This window comes from Grammomys surdaster, unplaced genomic scaffold (genome assembly GCF_004785775.1).
Source record: "Grammomys surdaster isolate TR1022 unplaced genomic scaffold, NIH_TR_1.0 142, whole genome shotgun sequence".
NCBI classification, from domain to species: Eukaryota; Metazoa; Chordata; class Mammalia; order Rodentia; family Muridae; genus Grammomys; species Grammomys surdaster.
In genome coordinates, this window is record NW_021604600.1 from 1,057,266 (window position 1) to 1,077,612 (window position 20,347).

Here is a 20,347-nt window from a genome sequence, read left to right on the forward strand (position 1 = left end):
ACCAAAACCCATCTGGAAAGGAGGAATAAACCCTTACTTATCAACAAATTTGCCAAATCCATATTCCAACATGTTTGCGAGGCATGTGGTCTCTGTGGGCTTTATCTCATAGCCAACGATGTCACTGATCTGCAGAGAAAGGAGGGGAAACTGTGTAACATAGTGCTGTCCAATAGAAAGGCTAAGAGGATGGGGAGCTTTGTTATCAGTCCTGTCCAGTATGGTACCACTAATAACCAGGGAATACTAAAGCGTTGAACACTAAAGCTAGGGCTGGTCTTTGAAGGAATTGAATGTGTGTGTTCAATTCATTGTAATCAGATTACATTCAACTAAATGGTCACATGGAACTGGTGGCTGTTGAGTCTGACATTGTAGATCTGGGCATTCCAGAGCCTCACTCTATCTGCTTTCTTCCGAGTTTGTCTTCCTATTGATTCACAAGCATCCAAAGTCTGGAACAGGGCCTCAGTTGTACTTCAGGGGCCTATGGAAAGCTTAGTCTGTGATCCAAGTACAGAGAATATTTGCTGAATATAGGGGATCATCTGTCAGACACGCTCTCCAGTGCTCTGAGCTCAGAAGGTTTCCCCTTTAAAAGTTCTCCCTACATTGGGGTTGTGATCCCAGCTAATCAGGAGTCCAAGGAAGGAGACTCAGTTTCTAGCCTAGGCTATAGAGTGAGTTCAAGGCCAGCTTGGACAGTTCAGAGGGATCTTGTCTCAAAATTAAAGGGAAAGGTGATTTGTGGCACAGTAAACCATAGTGCCTAGGTTTAATCCCAGGATTCTCAGAACACAACAGAATAAGAGAAGCCCTCCCTGTCCACTCCAGGTGAGCTATTTGTCAGGACCCCCATCTAGCTGCTGTGACATTTCTTCTGGCTTACCTCTTCAGTACAAATACTCCTAAGAAAGCTCTGAGCTGAATTTTGCCACTCTTAGGCTGCCAGAGGATTAAGAAAACGCCAGAGCAGGGAGGATTGTGGGTGCCATGTCACATCCTGTCTTACCCTGTGTCCTTGGCACCTGACATTTGGTAGACACCCATAGGTATTTATGGAGGAAAAGTGTGACGAAATCAGAGAACTCTATTGGCTTCCAATCTGGGTTCTGGGGACCTCTGGAGGATCAGTACGGTAATACACTAAAAATAATGAGCATTTACTGGGGGCTCACCATGAACAGTATTGTTTCAAGAGCTTCACACGCTTATTTTAGTCTCATAGAACCACAGATAGCATGTAATGTGTTACCTTCATTTTACATCCAAGGGACCTGAGATGGGAGAAGGATCTTGTCTAAGACCATCCAGTTAATAAATAGCAGAATTGGGATTTGGATCGAATTCTGACTCTAAGAAATATTTTCCATAAAACTGTAATGTCTTGTAGAGGATTCTTATGTATAATTGTATTTTGCTCTGAACAGCTCTGGACAAGGGTAACATTTGGCAGAATTTTACTGCGCGCATACTACATAAGTGTTCCTGGTAATCTTGACCTTTCACTTATTATTGAAAACATTTGTTTATTTTGTGTGTGTGTGTGTGCACAAGTGCATGTGCTTCTGTCTGTGTGTGTTTGTATATCACACACACTTGGATGTTGTAGTACACATGTGGAGGTCAGAGAACAATTTATAGGAGTTGGCTTTCTTCTTCTGACATGGTTCCTGGGGATCAAACTCAGTCTATCAGGCTTGGTGGCAAGTTCCTTTACTTGCTCAGCCATCTTGTTGGCCCCGTTTATTCTTTTATACACTAAAATACAGCAACACCTTGACTATCTCTGGGGTAAATTACAGTTACATAAAGGACTTAGCATAATAACTGGCCCACAGTGAAGACTTGGAGATTGACAGGATTTTTAAATTCTTTTTAAAAGAATTTTTAATATTGACAAGACATTTGTTTCTCTAATTTTATGACCCTTAAACTATACTGTCTATGTAGACATTAGTCCCTTGTGGCCTCTGAGAATCTCAAACATGGCTCGTCTGAATTGAGATGTGCTCTGAATGTAGTACCAAACATTTCACACTACTGACCTCCAAGTTGGTGGATACATAGATGGTAATATATACTAGTTTAGATAGCATATATCTATAAAATTTATTTTGCTCATTTCCCATTACTTTATATGTAAAGTATGGACTGGGGAAGTGGCTTAGTCCAAGAGAACTTGCCTAGCATGTGTGAATTCCTAGATTCAAACTTCACTATAGCAAACAAAGAAAAGAAAAAGTTAAAATCTTTTAGTGTGGCTATTAGAAGCATTACTATGTATATGCAGCTGGTTCTATTCTTAGGGACAGCATCTCTGAGCTTTAGGGCCAGTTTTGGTCCATAGCACTGGCTACCCTTTAATGTGATGTGGTCCCTTGTTCTGTCTTGTTTTAAATGAAAACAGCAATACCTTGTTGATACTTAAAGTCTATGACTCAAACACAAGGTAGTAGTTTTTTCTGTGAAAGTTCAAATGGCCAGAAACCACACCCCGAATGTCCCGAGACCCCAGAAGATCCGTCCTCAGGCCTTGAGAGATAAGAAGTGGCTTAGATTTGGAGCTTTCTGCCAGAACCAGAATCTATGTAAACAGGTCTCCTGAGTGAGGTATTAGGACAGATGATGGTTTTGCCAGGCCTGGGTCTGTCACAGGTGTCTCATCCCAAGTGGAGACAATCTATAGTGTATCTGGTGACACGTGTCCTTTTTTACCTGCTCAGCCTACTGGGTATCCACTTTAGAGACTCATCCCTTCCTGCCTGGGGCCACTATTAGTTTTAGTTCCTGTTTTCTTCCTCACCCCTAGGGGTGTCTAACCCTCATGTCATTGTTTGACTTAAGCCAAACAGACCTGGATTCCAATCCTCTCCTGGTTCACTAACTAGCTACATAACAAATTACTTAACATTTCAAAGGGTTGTTGAGAACGAAATGGGAGAATTCAAATAAAATATGCAACATAATGTCTGGGGCCTGTACCTGAGCGGAGAGTGCCTACAGGTGGTTGGGGTTAGTGCTTACTCGAGGACAGCAGGGTAGCAGAGAACACAGGAGAGAAAGAACGGAACCCCCTGGAGTGATTTTTGGTATTATAGTTGATATTATTGAGTTACTGGGGCTCCAACTTAGAGGCTCGTACATACTAAGCAAACACTCTATGACCAAGTTACATCCTTGGCTCTAAGGAATGTTCTTTCAACATTAATGAAGACACTTTGAATAATGCCATTACAAGGGCCAATCTGACACACTGAGGATACCTGTTCACCCAACATTCTTAGCTCCCCACATAGATCAAAGGTCTAGGTCATCCACATCCATGGGGATAGAAGCCCCATGAGCATCTGCAGGGCCACACGCCCTTTGCAGACTCCCATTAGGGTAGTGAGCCATGTGATGACCTCTCACCTGCCTTCTTGCACAGCATCCCCATGCTTGCTGGGGGCCTGAGTCTCCTGCATTACTGTGATATTGAAGGCAGCTCCTCCCTGTAGACAGACCCTGAACTCACATATCAAGACCCCTGTTTTCCTATATAGAGATCAGTATGCTCTCATCCACAGGCTTGGGGGTCCACTCAACGTGATGTGCATTGAGAGATTGGCTCCTTCCAGGGACCAGGTCCTCAGTCTTATGCATATTTCTGAGAAGAGAATCTGCCTGTGTCAGGTGGCCACATTGCCACTCCACATAGCAGCTCCCCAGTGGAGCACATTTCAAGGCCACTTGAATGTGACAATCACTTTAGAAACACAGCAAGCCTTCCTTTTTGGGTTAGTGTTCACACCACACTTGTCACCCTCACACTTCATTGCTTATAAAAATCCTAACTATTTTTAGGGGGAATATTTATTATTCTAATTTATAGGCTTAAAGAGCTTAAAGAGTGCAACTTACTTCTTTGTTTTTCTATTTGAAACAAGGTCTCATTCTGTAGCCCAGGCTAGCCCAGAATCTACTATGTAGCCTATTTGAGCTTCACAAATACTAGGATTCTAGGAATATGCCACTGCATGTACCCAGTGTGACAAACTCTTTCTGAACTTAGCCTGTTTGATCAGGAGATTCTGCCCAAAGGCAGCCTGCACAGGGATCAACTGGACTCATTCTCAAGGTAATTCTTTTTGTGTGAGGAGGAATCAATCAATGATTTTCCACTGTGTCTGTAACCATTGTCTAGAATATTTACACCCCAGCAGTGGGGGCCCAACAAAAAGCATCAAACTGGTCATGAGATGGGAAGTTCATCTCATGATCCACCCATTCCCTTCCTGAAGGCCAGCATGTCCAGTACAATCTCCTTGGCCTCAAGTAGATTCTCTTTTCCTGCTTTCCCAGGGATCCCAGGATGGGACAGGCTGGACCACACCAAGAGGGACAAGAACCTGTTGCCAGTGACGATCCTTCATCCCGGGGTTGCAAGCAATGGTGAGGATGGGTATGTGCTGCTTGAACTTCTCAATCTTCAACTTGACGTTCTCTGCTAAGCGCTTGGGTGCAGGCACATCGACCAAGGTCTTGGTCAACTTATAGGTCGTCCTCCACATATTCCCTATCTCCTCTGCAATTTCCTCAGCATTCAATAAAAAGAGGGGGCCTGGAACAAAGAGAAGTTCAGACTGTAATGGAGATGCTTGTCATGTGTTAATTCCCTGGACTCGAGATCAGTGTCAGTTGTACTGAGATGAGCTGAGGTTCTGGGCTTGGGCTGGATTGGAAGGAAGCCTCTGCTTAGCCAGTAAAGCCTTGTCCAGACCTCCACACTATTACCTGCCATCCAATATAACAAGAGACTCCTGGAAGGGTGACTGTGGAATCGACATGAGACAGTATAAACAAAGGGCAAACTTCATGCCCAGCATATGATGGTTGTACACTAGGGGGGCTAGTTGTTAAATTTGTTGTAAATAGTCTTTAATAGCCATTAAATTAATTTTAAATGCATCTCAGTAGTACTAAAGGGAGTTTCAAAGTGGTGTGAAGTAACAGCTTGAGAATGGAAGCCCTCTAGAGGTCTAAGAATTTAATAGAAATTTGAAATTATTAAACCACCAAACAAAGAAATAGAAAGAATATGGCTTAGTGGGTGAAGTAAAGGCCTGAGTTTGGGTCCTCAGCACTATGTTAAAACAAACAACAAACAAGCAACATAAACAAGCTAGGTATGATGTCATGTGATGGGGTGGAGGACACAGGTAAATTGTGGGGGCTCTCTTGACAGACAGTTTAGTCAAGATGGGAAGATCCAGGCTCAGTAATCAGCATTCCTATCCCCTCTTTGTCCCCTACCCCCAACGCCCAGAAATTTTAAATGAATGACACTTCAGTTTTTAAAGTACTTCAAAATATTAGTTTCTTTAGGGGGGCGCAGGTAAGGAGTTTTAGCATTTGGCTCTCACATTCAGCCCAAATCTTCCCATGGTACTGCTCCTACTTCCTGTTGGAACATTCTAGGTTAGTATTACTTAGCTGCATTATGATACAGCTGACTCATAAACACCTCCAAGTCCCCAGGGCTGCCTAGATCAAATGCAACTTCACTGCTCACTTAACATGTCTTAGCAGCTCAGTGTTTTTGTCACTAAAACTTAAATCTTACAAGAAAAAGTAGGTGCTGGCAGACAAAATTGGAACAGAAGCCACTTCCAGGATGAGGAGTGGCCCCTTCCTCCTTCCTTACGTGTCTATCATGTTCTGTTGATTCTGCCCACACAATGCCTCCCTAGACTCCACAGCTAGAGTGAAGGGTAGGTTTTAGATGCCCCCATGGCACTCTGACCCTTCTTAAAGCAGCGCCACAGAGGAGCAGTTCTCAATCTCTTCCCTGCTTCTTGGAGTCTTTAGTATGACAAAGACTCTGGGTGCTGATCTGATTTAAATCCCTTAATAGGTTTCTTGTTTTTTGGTTCCTTATCTTCCCTTGTTATTACATCTGAAAACATAGACTATGGCAGTGCTCATCCAGAGGGCTGAAATCCAAAGAGCAAATCTGGTTTCAGAGCTGGCTGGGGAGACCCTGACATCCCCATCTCCATCTCTGCTGTCCCAGCAGGGCCAGAACTTGGCATACCATTCATCCACTCCTCTGACTTGGTGCTGAACTCGTAGGCTGTGATCCACAGCTGCTCGTAGGGAATTTTGTTGACCATCAGGGTTTGTAGAAGAGGGAAGGAGCTCTTCTCCTTCTCCAACAGCTCCTCTTCCTTGTTGATCAACTGTAAGGAAAAGAGTAGGTTGCCTGTTGGATGGATGGTTCTCTTGAACCCTGGAAAACCCCATGACAAATTCCTCAGCCCCAAGAAGGCCAAGTAGGGAAGGCAGATTCTCATTCAATGGGCATACTTAGTAAGAAGGTCCTTCTGCTGCCTCTGAGGGCCGTGGTACCTGAGGTCTAGCTGCTAGAAACTGATAATGTGATGCTTGCTCTATCATCTTTATCCCTAACACCCAGAAGACCTGTCTCCATATTCATAATTTCTACATGAAATCTACTTGTTCATAAGACTGTTTATCAGTCTTCTTATATTAACTTGCCTAAAAGATAAGAGTTTCAGTGTTTAAAAACAAAACAACTTGTTAGTTGACATTTGGAGAAAGTAGTTTAGTGGCTTCAAGTCATTTTCCCCATACTTTAAATGGAGCTAGGGATAACAAACCCCAAAGGTTTGTCCTAGGCATTGAGACAGCTACACAAAGCCCTTTCCATATCACTCAGCACATAACGGATACAGAACGGGTATAAGGAGTTACATTGCTCTAATGTCTTTGGGTACTTTGTGACTTACAAATACCTGTTGAAACGTAGACAACATGTGGGGAAAGGCAGTTGAACATACTCAAGATAGAATGGGCCAAGCAAGGAGTACTGTGCATCCAATAGCTGTCTTATGCATAAACTAAGAACCAGAATGACCAGTCATTAGGGTCCCAAGTCCCTACCACGAGGTTCCAAACCTCAAACTCTGTCAGCGCCAGATCTAGGTTCTTTGAGAGGTCATTAAGCTTTTCCACGTTGTTCTTCATTTCTTCGGTAGTCATCACTTCACGCTTCCTGAACAGTTCTAGCTCTTTGCTATAGCCTTCGAGTCTTGACTCAAATTCTGAGCACCTGAAAGCAAAGACAGCCCATCAGATCAGATTCTCCCATTTTCTGCTCTTCCCAAGTTATCATCCTGGGAAGGATTTCTCCTTTTGATACTTCTCTGACTCTGCATCTATCTAAAGGCAAGCAAAGAAGAAATAAACAGAACAAGTTAAAGCACCTACGATCCATGGACTGTAGATGGACTGATATGAGCCAATGGGGGACTAAACATGCTGAGAAAATTTTCCTGTTCAGATAGATACATGCTCAAATATATATTTTATGCATTGTTTTTTCATTCTACCATTAGATATTTGTTATTGAGGCTTGATATATCCCAGAACTGGGCATCAGAAAATGATCTTTGAAGTATGCAATTAATATCTATATCCTCCTGGAACATGCATCCTAGTTGGGAGGAGATCTAGACAATAATAATGCATGAGTGAGTGAGTCTGTGGGTGGGTGGATGGATGAGTGGGTGGGTGGGTGTATGGATGGGTGGATAGGTGGATGGAAAGGTCGGTAGATGGATAGATGGGTAAATCCCTAGATATACAGACAGAGGAATAAATCTATAAAGATGCTTCTGATAGTAACAAATGCCCTAAGGAAAACAAAACAGAGTAGAGTGAGCAGATTGCCTTGTGTTGTCCACTGTAGCTGGACTGATTGGAGAGATCTTCCCAGATCTGTCTACCCCATCTATACAAGCAGCAAATCTGGTCTCAATTTGTTTCTTCCTTTACTCAGCTTTGGTAAGGTGATCTATAGTTTAGTGGCTAGGATCTAGAGCCAGGATGGCTTGACTCAAATGTCTACTTTGATATTTAATAGCTCTGTGGTCTTTGGGTACATCACTTCAATTCTCTATACTTCAGTATACAATGAAGAAAAAGTATGAACTTAATAACGCGAATATAACATCATTCAGTTCTGAGCTTCATTTATCACAATCACTATACAAGTATTTCCTCTCATTGACTAGAATGTAAATCTATACATTTTCTTCATTAATTCCACATGTTCCCAGCAGTTGCAGAGTGTCAGGCATGCAGACAACAATTAATATTCATTGAGTGGACAAGAGAGCTTGTCACCAAGACCAGCACCGGTGACAGCCCACAAATTTTGTTCTGAGATGTGTAATTCTATTATGGCAATTTTAAATATTCATTTAAAATATTTTAACATATATATTTCTTTTTCCTCCTAAGAGTACTTTAAGAGGGTTCCTTTTCAAGTGATTCGGTTTGCATTTTATCCCTAATTACACCACGTGGGAGGCAGCCTCTGATATGATCCCTGCATCCTGTCTCATACGCTGTATAATTGGCTCCCTCGAGTTTGGGCTAGATGTGGTAATTCACTTCTTATAAACAAAATATGACAAAAGGGATGGGTTGTTCCCTCCAAGAAAGTTCACAAGAAGGTTAGTTTCTGTTTCTTTTGCTTACTCTTTCAGTCTTAACGCTGAAGGAAAACTACTCCCCAGTGGAGAGGCTCATGTGGTGAGGGCCAACGACATGCTCAAACCAGCTAATAACCATGGAGCAAGACCAGAATTAGATGTCATCCAGTGAGACCTTCAGACTAGCGCACAGCCTGGGCTAGTATTCTGACTCCAGCTTCACAGAAGACCTGGTACCAGAAACATACAACCAGACATGCTGCTGAGTGGCTCTTGCGAGTTCTGACCCAGAGACACTGTGAGCTAATTCCTCCTTGTTTGAAGATGCTATGTTGTATTATGTCCCAATAGATATCTAGTATATACAATTATATAATTTCTGCTCCCTATAATTTTTTTCTGAGTCCCGAAGCATGGCTAGTTATTAATGAATGTCTATGGGCATCTAAGAATAGGCAATTTATATCGTAGGATTTTTGATGTGCCATTATCGGAAAGAGTCCCACCTCTCGCTGACCTTCTCTGCAAAGCTGATTAACTTAAATTGCAAAACTGATTAACTGAACTTTCAGTGATCGTGGCGAGATTGAGATACTGCAGGTCCCTTAGTCTAATTACAATTTCTCCTGGGCTATCTTTAGCTCTTTTGCTCACCTCTGTGTCTTACCTAATATCCTTGTGACTAAGCCTTTTGGAATGCATTAGCCTTTCAGACCACTAGCTTCCGGCAACCAAATGCTAAGACTGTTGTCAGCATCTGGACTGGCAACATGGATTTTTCTACTTTTGCTATAACACGATGTTTCTCGAAGTGTATCTGAAAAGTGCCTCAATTTATAAGTTTCTTTGTTTTGCTTCTGTAAAAACTTCATCAGATTGTTACCAGATGGGAACACAGAATTTAGGGGTAACCCAAATCTGTGCTCCCCAATATGGGCACTAGTTTTTAGCTCCAGAATAAACTCCTCTTATCCTCTGTGAGGTAGGAGCTGTGTTTTCATGTTGACATTAACTATCTGGAGAGAAAGTGAGAGACACATCCTTCTGGGGAGTCAAGATTACTGCTTATTTTATTATCTTTATATTCAAGTTACTCTATTTGAATGATGCACTAGGTCATGTAATTTATATGTAAGAGCTGGTGTCTGCTTTGCTTTTATTTTATCTATCTGGTAACCATCTTTGAAGGACTGATTCCTCCCATCCCCAGTGTGTTATTAGACAACTCCAAATTAGAAAATCCTCTAGCCCGGGGAGGTGTGGCTCTACCTTCTGCTTCATCACCACAGCTCGTGTGCCACCTTGGTCCTTCTTGGCAATCTTTGCCTTTACACAGCCCAGGTGGCCACTACCATAAGGAGAGCAGAGAAAGAAGTCAGCATGCTTCTGGGAGGCCAGACAGACGATGACGGATGGAATGTGCACCACCGCTTTCTGACCTGATATGGTGCTGGTGGAGGAGCATGCAGGTGTGGTGGATAGAGTTGGCCAGGTACATCTTACAGCCTGGACCTGAAGCTTCTTCTCCAAGAAATCCTCAGTCTTCAGGCCTACATATATTCCAGTTTCATCTTTCCTCATCCAGGACCCTCATGTTAATTGATCACTGCAGAAGGACATTGCACTCAGGATGATGCTCTGGGTCCTATTAGTCCAGTATCAGTAGCTTCTGGAAGATTTTGAGAGTCTTGGCCAAAGTAAATTTAACCCTCCAAACCTCATGTTTGTTACAGAGCCTATATTTGCCAATTAGCTTTAGGTTCTGATTGGGATGCAATTTCTCAAAGGGTCTCTGTGGAGTCATATAGGTTTTATGACAAGACTAGCATATCCACTCCCACTAATATTGCTTACTCTGATTAACATTTTTATTTTCCTTGTGTTTTTTTTCAGTTTTCCTCTGTGTATGGTATGCATGTATGTTGGTACACATATGCATATACACATGCATGTGTGTGCTTGTGCATGTGAAGCCAAGGATGATATGAGGAATCATCTTGGATTTCTCTTCCACCTTATTCATCAAAGCTGGGTTTTTAAATCAAATCCTGAGCTTGACAGTATAGCCAGCTTGCTCTGGAGATCCTTGAGGCTGAAATTAAGGGTAGCTGCCACCTACACTTATCTGACATTTTATACCGCTCTGGGGATCCAGATGTCAACAAGCATTTTAATCACTGAGACATCTCCCCGGTCTCTGCATTTTTTAGAAGTGTGTGTGTGTGTGTGTGTGTGTGTGTGTGTGTGTGTGTGTGTGTGGTGAATTTCAGGAGCATGTGGGCATCAGAATACAACTTTCAAGAGTTGGCTCTCTCTTTTAACCATGTGTTCTGACTGAACTCAAGTCATTGGTTTTGTGTGGCAAATACTCTTACCCAGTAAGCCATCTTCCCAGTTCATTTTTCTTTCTATTGCATACGGTTACATCTTGGTTACAGACAGCTCATGTTTCCCCTGATATCCATAAGAATGGAAACTATATAAGTAGCAAGATTAAATCAACTTTTAAGACTTCACGGGAAACAGAAGAAGGTAGACAGGCACAATAAAAAGACATCTTGGAGGTACAATCAGAAGACTCTAGAGTTGTTGCCAAGTAATCCAGTTTCTCAAAAAAAAAAAAAAAGAAAGAAAGGAAAAAATAGAAGTTGAAGGAGCCAGGAGACTCTTAGAATAAAAGAAATTGGAGAGGGATAATGGAGTGCAGTGTTGTAGCCATTCATTATCCAGTTTCTCATTCAAGTAAGCAGAACATAAAAAAAAAAACATTACACTCTTTCTGGGCCCAGGTTGAAAAATCTTCAATAATTTTCTACTGTGGTTATAAAATAAAATGCACACTCATTACTGAGACCTTAAGCATCCAGTTCTCTGATTTTATAACCTCTGCTCAACAGCCATCCTCCAAACAAGTCTTCCCACCGGGGAGCCATTGCCTGGTGCTGTCTACAACATACTCAGCTCCTTCCTGTTCTACATCTTCCCTCAGGTACTTCTCATCAAGTATCTTCCGAAATGAGCCCTCCTCTGACTTACACCAGGTACAACCGCCATGCTGTTTCCTGCCTGGTTTCTTCATAGAATATATGCATGTTCCTGCTGTCTTCCATTTGCCCTTCTGCCCGTCACTCACACAAGGGCAGGGACTCTGAGATGAGGAATGGCAATGGATCACAAAGGGGAAGAAGTGACATTGGCCTTTGCCACACTGTCTTCTGCTTGATTGTCTGAGCTGCTTAGAAAGACATCCTGCCTTTGTTCCTTTTTGTTTGATTTCTCTTCCCAGCCTTTGTTTTTTTTTTTTTTTTTGCCTTGTAATAAGCTGTTATTTTAGACTCTGAAAGGCATTAAAAGTATCCTAATTGTGAACAAATCTCACCAAAACCTCCAGCACCTGCCACTCGGAAAGCACAGTGCTGCGTCTAAATCCTTAGGGCTTTTTGTGAATCCATTCCTTGAGCCATCTTCCACTATGTTCCATGGAAGAGAGTAGCTCACACTCCTGTGTTGTCCAGCATTTGTATTCACCATTAAATCTACCACAATGAGCAAGATGAGGGACAAGGTAGACTGTGCTATCGTCTACACAACTACAGCTGCAGCTTATCTTTCTACATCACCAAGTCTCTAAACACTGTATCTATGTAAAAGAGAAAGACCCGATAAGAGTAGTTATGATTTTTGCTAGAGGAAAACAGTACACAGAATGGAGGCCACATGAAAGTATTACCATGATTATCCTTTGTGATTTTGCATAACGGCTTAGCACAATGTAATGTCTGTGTTATGTTGGGGTCCAAGTGAAGATAATAGAGGCATTTAATGGGGATGATTGGCCACAATTTTGGCACAAAATAGAATTCACTCTGAGGAACAAAGTAAGTAGTCAGGCAGTGGTGACCCTTAATCCCAGCACTTGGGCAGCAGAAGCAGGTGGATCTCCGAGTTTGAGGCCAGCTTGGTCTACAGAGTGAGTTCCAGCATAGTTAGGATTACACAGAGGAACTCTGTCTTGAAAGAACAAACAAACAAACAAACAAACAAGCAAACAAACAGACAAAGCAAGAAGCTTCAAAATTTGAACTAAGGAATCCTAACAGGAGTCGATACAGATTGAGTCTTAAAAAGTTTTGCTTTGGGTCTACAAAGCCCAGCACAGGATGCTTTAAATGCTGATACTCCAGTTGGTGGCGCTGTTTGGGGAGGCAGTAGAACCTTGAGAAGTCCAGGCCTAGCTGATGGGAATAGATATTAGAGGTAACCCCAGCCCCTGGTCCTCATCCTGTTCTCTCTGCTTCACTGTCTATCATGACACGGACAGTCTCCATCACACACTTCTGAGCAGTTCTGCTTTACCTTGGCCCCATATTTGGCTCGAATTCTCTTAAACTACATGCTGAAATAAATAATTATTCTCTTACATTGTTTCTGCCAGATGTATGGTTGTAATGCAAAAGTAACCAATACAAACACCAACAAACAACAAAAGGTTAACTAGCTACTAGCACTGAAGGGAAGCAGTTATGACCCCTGTGGCCAAGGGGACAATAAGAACTGGAACCCCAGAAGAGCAAGCATTGACATTCAGAGGGATACTGGTAATGGTATGCAGGGTCAGGCAGGGCAAGAGAGGAAAGCCCTTTGATCATGTTCCAGCTTCCTGAAGGGACTCACCATTGCCAGAGCCTGGCCTAGATTCAACAGACAATGGAGTGAGGGGCTGTTGCTGGGAAGTAATCCTTTCAGGCACAGGGGAAGAGACTGAACAGCAGCAGGAGATGGGAGAATGCTTGACACTGAACCCCAGAATTGATGCGAATTGGAAAGTGAGGTCTGCTACCTTGAAGATGAAGCCAGATCATTTCCATAGAAGGTAGGTGAGCACACGGCCATTTCTCAGCCTCCCTCCCTCAGGTTTAATGTGGAACAATGAGCAGTCAACATACTCACAATAATCATCTTATTTTATCAAGGACAAGGTCTCTCTTTGTAGCTCTGACTGTCCTGGGACTCACTATGTAAAGCAGGCTGGCCTCTGACTCACAAACACCCTGCCTGCTTTTGCCTTCTGAGTGCTGGGACTAAAGGCCTGTGCCACCATGACTGGCTATTATAGTCTCAGCACACTCACAATGCTTTGGAGATTAGAAAGCATTTCTCAGCCAACAGAGGTCACTGTTAAAGGAGGAGGAGGCATGTAGTTTTGGAATACTCATGCCATGCACCAGATTTGATGTGGGCATAATCAGCACATCTCACCCCATCCCTTCAGCACAGTGAGGTAGACTCTAGTGTACCCTGCTTTTCAGATGACAGAAGTGAAGCTCAAGGAAATGACAAAAGCATCATGGATTTCTTCACCTGACTATCAAAAACTGGCTTTGCTTTTTGGTTAACCTTAACTGTGCAGGAGATGCTGCATATGGCTGCACGTGGTGGGGGGGAGGGCATACTGGAATTCCTTGTGTTTTTCCACAAAATTTCAATTTTTCTGAAAATCTAAACTGCATCAAAACATAATCTATGAACTTAAAAAGAAGTCAGTCTGCCCGGCAGGCTATGTTTTAGGATCTGAAAGATGGTATCTAGTTAGATAGGAACAAAGCTTTAGGTAGAAAAGTATTCTTAGTCTTCTGTGATTCTTTGTCCCTGGATTAAAACATTAATTTCATAGCCAGACACACATTCATGTCTTGAACACATAGTAAAAGTCCATAATGAGTGTCTAGGGCACGGAATAAGGGGGCACACATTTTACAGCTGCATTGGCACTGAACAGGAGCAGCTGCAGAACAGACAGTGGCTCTGCCCCCTACCATGACTTTATTCTCCTTGTCCTGATGTCTCACAGTGCCTGGCCTCCAGGGTAAGGCTGACACTTCTGCTCTCATTCCCACAGAGGCTGTTAGTACAAGCCACTGTTTTGTCTTTCTCTGTACCATTCTCACTACTCAAACCAGGTAGGAGGGGCTTATTACAGTGAAGCAGTTTAGGGAAAGCAGTCCTGATTTCCTTGTCTACCAAAACCCTCAACCATTTCCCACACACCTCTGTGGGGAGCTCTAGAAAGAACAAGAAATCTTCAGAGTTTGTGGTTGTTTAGAAAACCTAGCCTCATTCCCAAGGTAACCCCAGGCTCTCCTTGTACCTTTTAATGAGGTCCATCTCTGCCTGATCCCTCTTGCTAATGAGCAGATTTCGGCTATTTTCAAAGACGTCTTCTATCTGGTCAGGCCAGAGGAACAGGTTACTGTTCAGTTTGATATCTTCATCTGCAAAACATACAAAGTCTGCTTTAGGGTACTGTCAGGGTATGGGGAATCAATTGAGCAGGTAAAGGTCATCAGAAGTCCCACTTCTGTGGGGTGGCAGTAAATGAATGGCTTCCTATGGATGAATGAAAGCCGGTGTTCACTGGGCACTTACTAGAGACCATGCTAGCATGCAGACAGCATTGTTATTATTCTTATTTTCACAGATGGGAGAGAAAGCAGTGCATCTGCATGGCCGTGGTTGCACTGCTCGATGACAGATTTCAAGTCCAAGTCCAACCAATCCCAGGGCCTATGCTCTAACCACTCTGCCTGGTCGGCTTCTGAGACCAGTTGTAAACAGAGGATGGGGTTCCTCTTCTCTGCCTCTTAGAATCCCACCTCATCTGCACTAGTGGCAGTAACAGTTTCAATGCTATTCATACACCATGTCCATCCTAGCTCTGGTTAATGAAGATGTCCCTGTGGATTTAGGAGGTAGAGAGCCACTGAGAGTCTAACATGTCTCCATGTAGCCGATGGCACAGCGTCTGCATGTATGGGTGACTGCTTAGGCAATCGCTTTGCATTCCCAGTCTCTGTCAATGCTCCATAAGTCAATACAGTTTGGACCATGTAGTTCATAAGTGTTTTCAGCTGGAAATGATTTCTGAGGAACAGGAATTATTCCCTTGTAATTTAGTCCTTACTTTAAAACTTCAACTTGATCCAAAAAAAGCCTTTTAAGGGGCTTCAAGGGCCTTGACCTATTTTTCCTTCTAAAGTATACAGAAACAGGTTCTAGTCCTTCATAGGCAGAACCATATTAAGAATATAGAAAAATGAAATGACCAGTTTATCAAAAGATTCTGCATTTGATAATAACTGTTCGTGGACATCAGGCATTAGACGCCAATATAGGGAACTAAAAATTACAGGTTCAAGCCTCTGTATGTGTTTTCCTTTTGTTCAGTAAGATTCCTTTCATGAGATTCAAATTCTTGTGTATACGAGTATGAATTAGTGTGTCTGAGACGTGGGCATTTGGAAAGCAGCTTTCCTAATACTAAGTAGTGGGATTGCTACGAAACAACCTACTTTCTCCCAAGTTTTTATCTTTAAAATATAAATACTTTCATATTTTTAAATTGAAATTTTAAATTTTATTTTTAAAATATAAATACTCCAATCTTCATACTTTACATAGGAACACAAGCACACATGAGCACATATATGGCACAGACTTACTGGGCAAGTCTGCATAATCCATCAGGAACTCAAGCCGCTCACTTGCATCTCTGAGTTGCCTCCTGAGCTTGAACACAGTGACATCACTGGATTTCTTTAAGTATTCGATGAGGGCCACTAGCTCCGCGGTGTTGGCAGGGGTCTCACTGACTTTGTCAGCAATGGTGCTGTACTGATTACAAATGCTACAGAGAAAGAAATGGTCATGACCATCATCAACACCATCACCACCACCACTATGACCACCCACCACCACCATCATCATATGGCTACTACCACCACCACCCTCACCATCATCATAATGTGCATATCTGAATTTAAACCAATGTGGAGGCTTGCAGTTGATGTGAGAAACCATCCTTCATTGCCTCTCTGCCTTCCCAGGATGAAAATACAGGTGGCATACTACACCCAGATGGCACGTATATGGGTTCTGGGGGATTCAAACTCTAGTCTTCACACTTGTGTGGCAAGAGCATTAACCACTAAGCCATGTATTTTTCCCTAGAATTTTTATACCTGGTATTGGTTTCCCGGTTTACATCCACTTGATACTGAATCAAACGGTCTTTAAGATTTTGGGCTCGCTCACAGAGGTCATGATTTAGGAACACAGCATCAAGACAGAACATGGCCAAAGGCACAGTGATATGCATGGATGCAATTTCATTTCTTCTCTTTTTTATGCTATTGATACTCTATAGAAAGAAGTACATTCATAGTTCAATCAGTATTTGAGCTCTACCCATTGCCCAGAGCCTTCCACTTGCTCAATCCTAATTTAACATTAAGCTTGGTGCTTGTAAAAAAACATTGATTTCTCAACAAATTGACTGTAGCACACGTTACCAGGGCGTGACACTCTAAGTGGCGTCTCTTACCGTCACAAAGTCCTCAATTTCATGTTTTTCCTTCAGGAATACGCTGATGTCCTGCTCTGCCATGTTGTCCAGCAGGTCATCATACTTTTTGTATACGTTTAAGTATCTTTCATGTTGAAGAACATAACACAAAGCACATAAACACAGGTCAATGAATTAGATGAGTAAAGAAGGAACTAAAAAAGGTAACAGCATTTAAAACATGAACTCAAACCGAGAAAGAACAATAGAATGGAAATATAACTAGAAATTCAGGATTTTAGCTTCTAATCCCAATTTTGTGACTTCCTTGCTGCACAAATTTAGAGAAGATATTTAGCTGTTTTTTTTAAAGACCAGCATTGCATTTTTATTTTAAGTGGCTATAATAAACCATATTTTATAAAGTTATCATAACTATAGTAAGATGTGTAGAACAATTAATGCTATGCTGACTTATAGTAAATGTGAAGTAAGCATCAGCACCCAGCCTTCCTTCTAACCCCCCAAGTTCTATGCCTAGTTTTCAGATGAAAATTAGGAATTAGGTAGCCTATGGCATAGGAATTAGGTTCATCTGTTTTCAGATCATGTAGGAATGGTTGGGCAACTCTCTCCCAATTGAAGGATACATCTAGGATAGTTTGACTTAAAATAAGTCTGGGTTAACATAAGATGGTACTGAGTAAGCGTGCAGAATGGCTTGGTGGAACCCTGAGGTACACACCAAGTGTCAGGCAATCCCACAGACACCCTGGGACAAAAGAGAAGTCACAGCACTGCTGTCAGTCTAGAAAGAAGTGGATGTGTAAGACCCACGAGCAGGGAAGCCCCCACATAAATACACCAAGGCAGGATTCCAAACATGAGACTGATTTCTACAAAGATAAAGCAATGTTCTCAACTGAAGGGATTTCGCCCCACTGGAGGGTTTTGGCCACCTCTGGAAACACTTTCAGTTACCACAGAATCATGAACTAAACACATTTGCATCAGATTTGTTTGGTGGCAAACTGAGTGATCACTGGTTTAGGGTGCTCTCATCATGTGACTTCCAAACTTAAGATGCATTTAGAGGGAAACATTTCATGTGGAAAGCTGTCCTACACTGATGTAGGCCTATTGATCATTCATGGGTTTCTCTCTGTGTGTTGGTGCACATCTGCAATCCTGTTATTCAGGAGGCTGGGGCAGGAGGATCATGGTTTTGGGGTCTGGATGAGCTACATAGTGAGAACCTGACTCTAAAACAAACAAACAAACAAACAAAAATCCCTGAAATATAATTACAAGTTTCATAGGAGAAATAAAAGTTTGTTGTCCCAGATCTTGCAGGATAGTATTTTTCTAAATTCCAGAAATGTCCAACGGCCCTGTGGATATGGATTTTTTTAAGACCAGGAAGATCTGTACCTGAATTTGAATCCTGGCTTTCCTATTTATTTCAGCCTAGCAGTGGGAAAGTTAACACTCTCCTGTCTGTAAAGTGAGGATGAAGTCAGACAGGTATATAGTGCGGGTAAGTACTGGCCAGTGTTCTTATCTATGTGGTTAGGTGTGTGTGGGAACAGGAACTGCTTGATGACAACTAAAAACCAACATTAAAAGCTTTGTAGCCAACTCAGTTCTAGAGAGAGTGAAACAAACTTACTTGTGAGGTCCAACTTTATTTTTATTAAATACCTCTAAAGTCTGATTCAAAAAATCTGAAACAAGGTTTTCTTCGGGATCAACAGTTCCAAGGATCATGTTGTAGCCTTTCAGATCTGGGAAAAGTATAGATTCCACCTAAAGAACAGAAGTTACTCTTAGCTGTGAACTCACAGAAGTCACTCACTCTTAGGTGTGAACTCACAGGGAGACAAGAAGCCAAAGGCATCTGACACAGGCTCTCTTGCCAAGGACTGGGTTCAGGGTGTGACTGTGTGTAGTTTTGCTTTCTTACCTCTTGGCTAGTGGTGGGACCACCCTGCTATCCCCTCTACCTCTCCATCTTCCTTCTCCCCTTCCTCTTCCTCACTCCTGTTCCTTCAGCTTCTGTTCCTTAACAGTCTCATGCTCTTAGAGAATCCTTCTGGGCTCCCAAGGGATATGGGTTTCAGTGTTTAATGTTCACCATCTGATCTGCTTAGTACTCATCAGTCTTGACATTAAAATGACTATGTAATAAGCTATTCTAGGTGTCCTCAAAAGTATAAATATATAAGGGAATAATTCGTGTATAAATGCTTAGGTGTGTGTGTGTGTGTGTGTGCAGGTGTATCTGGAAGCCAGAGGTCAACCTTGGGTGTTATTCCTCAGGAGCCATCCACCTTGGTTTTTGGCACAGGGTCCCTTACTGGGACCAGGCTGTCTATAGACTAAGAATGGTTGGCCAGCAAAGCCAAGGGAACTTCTTGTCTTTGCAATCCAACTAACTGCAGCACTTGGATCACAAGCATGTGTCACCATGCCTAACTTTTTACACGGGTTCTGAGCATCCAACTCAGGTCCTCATACTTAGGCAAAAAACACTTTACCATGTAAGCTATTTCTCCAACAACCTAAGTAGCTGGCTTTATTTGACATGTTCATTGTTGTATTCTCAGGCCTAGCAAGAGCTTTGTACTTAGTAAGTGCTCAATAAATAGCATACAGAAAATGAATAGTCCAGTGGTACTTCTCTCCTCTCCACTACTTCATTTACTCCTCTAATGAGAGCTGGGGACTGGGTTCAAAATCTGACTCCGTCACTAACCAAAGCTGCAATCTAAGGAAAGCATTGCTCAGTGAACCTCTCACCTCTAGAAAACAGAGGGGGTGGGTTGTTCTCTTAGCTTAGAAAAAAACGAAAACAAATCCAAGAACAATGCTCCTGTCTCTCTGGTGTATGTCTGCATTTGTGTAGTAGGTGTGTGCACTTGTGTGTATCAGGTATGGGTGTATGCTCACAGAGGTCAGAGGTCAACATTGAGTGTTTGATCACTCTCAACTTTATTTTTTGAAACAGGGTTGTTTTTTGTTTTGTAGCCCTGGCTGGCCTAGAACTCACAGAGATCTACCTGCTTCTGCGCTGGGAATACAGGCATGTCATTACACAGCCTGAGACAGGGCTATTTTTGAGTCAGGGTCTCTCCCTGAACCTGGAGCTAATCTACCAGGCAAGCTAGCTAACCAAAGCATTTTGGAGAACCACCTGTCTTTGCAGAGCCACCTCCCCAGTTCAACCTCTCCAACTCTTTAATAATATATGCATGTGTGTCTCCAAGAGTATTTTCATGTGCATGGCTCCAGCAGGCTGTAGAGTCCCTTCTGGAGACTCACTACCATATCACAGGGCCTTGTCTGCTTTGATAATGCTTAGCGACTGGACTCAGCAAAGATCTTCAGACTGTTCTCTGAGGTTCTTTATAAATTACACATCTGCTTTTTATGAGAGCGAGCAAGCAGCAGTTTAGAAAGGGTGGAAATGAGTGAGTGTGATCTTGGTCCTTCTTGGGTGATCCAA

At 42.5% G+C, this 20,347-nt stretch overlaps 1 protein-coding gene and 1 pseudogene across 1 annotated transcript in view; both read right to left on the minus strand.

The window, feature by feature from the left end:
• The window catches only part of Dnah3 (dynein axonemal heavy chain 3), a 162,689-nt gene that overhangs the window by 118,292 nt on the left and 24,050 nt on the right, over positions 1-20,347 (minus strand). The window contains exons 11-19 of the mRNA XM_028764257.1: positions 18,512-18,648; positions 16,882-16,987; positions 16,520-16,698; positions 16,001-16,185; positions 14,650-14,773; positions 6,961-7,114; positions 6,077-6,221; positions 4,392-4,603; positions 38-129 (exon numbers count right to left, since the gene is read on the minus strand). Of these exons, the coding sequence (XP_028620090.1) occupies positions 38-129; positions 4,392-4,603; positions 6,077-6,221; positions 6,961-7,114; positions 14,650-14,773; positions 16,001-16,185; positions 16,520-16,698; positions 16,882-16,987; positions 18,512-18,648 (1,334 nt within the window). The remainder of the gene's footprint in view (positions 1-37; positions 130-4,391; positions 4,604-6,076; positions 6,222-6,960; positions 7,115-14,649; positions 14,774-16,000; positions 16,186-16,519; positions 16,699-16,881; positions 16,988-18,511; positions 18,649-20,347) is intronic.
• LOC114618421 lies at positions 7,174-11,555 on the minus strand (annotated as a pseudogene).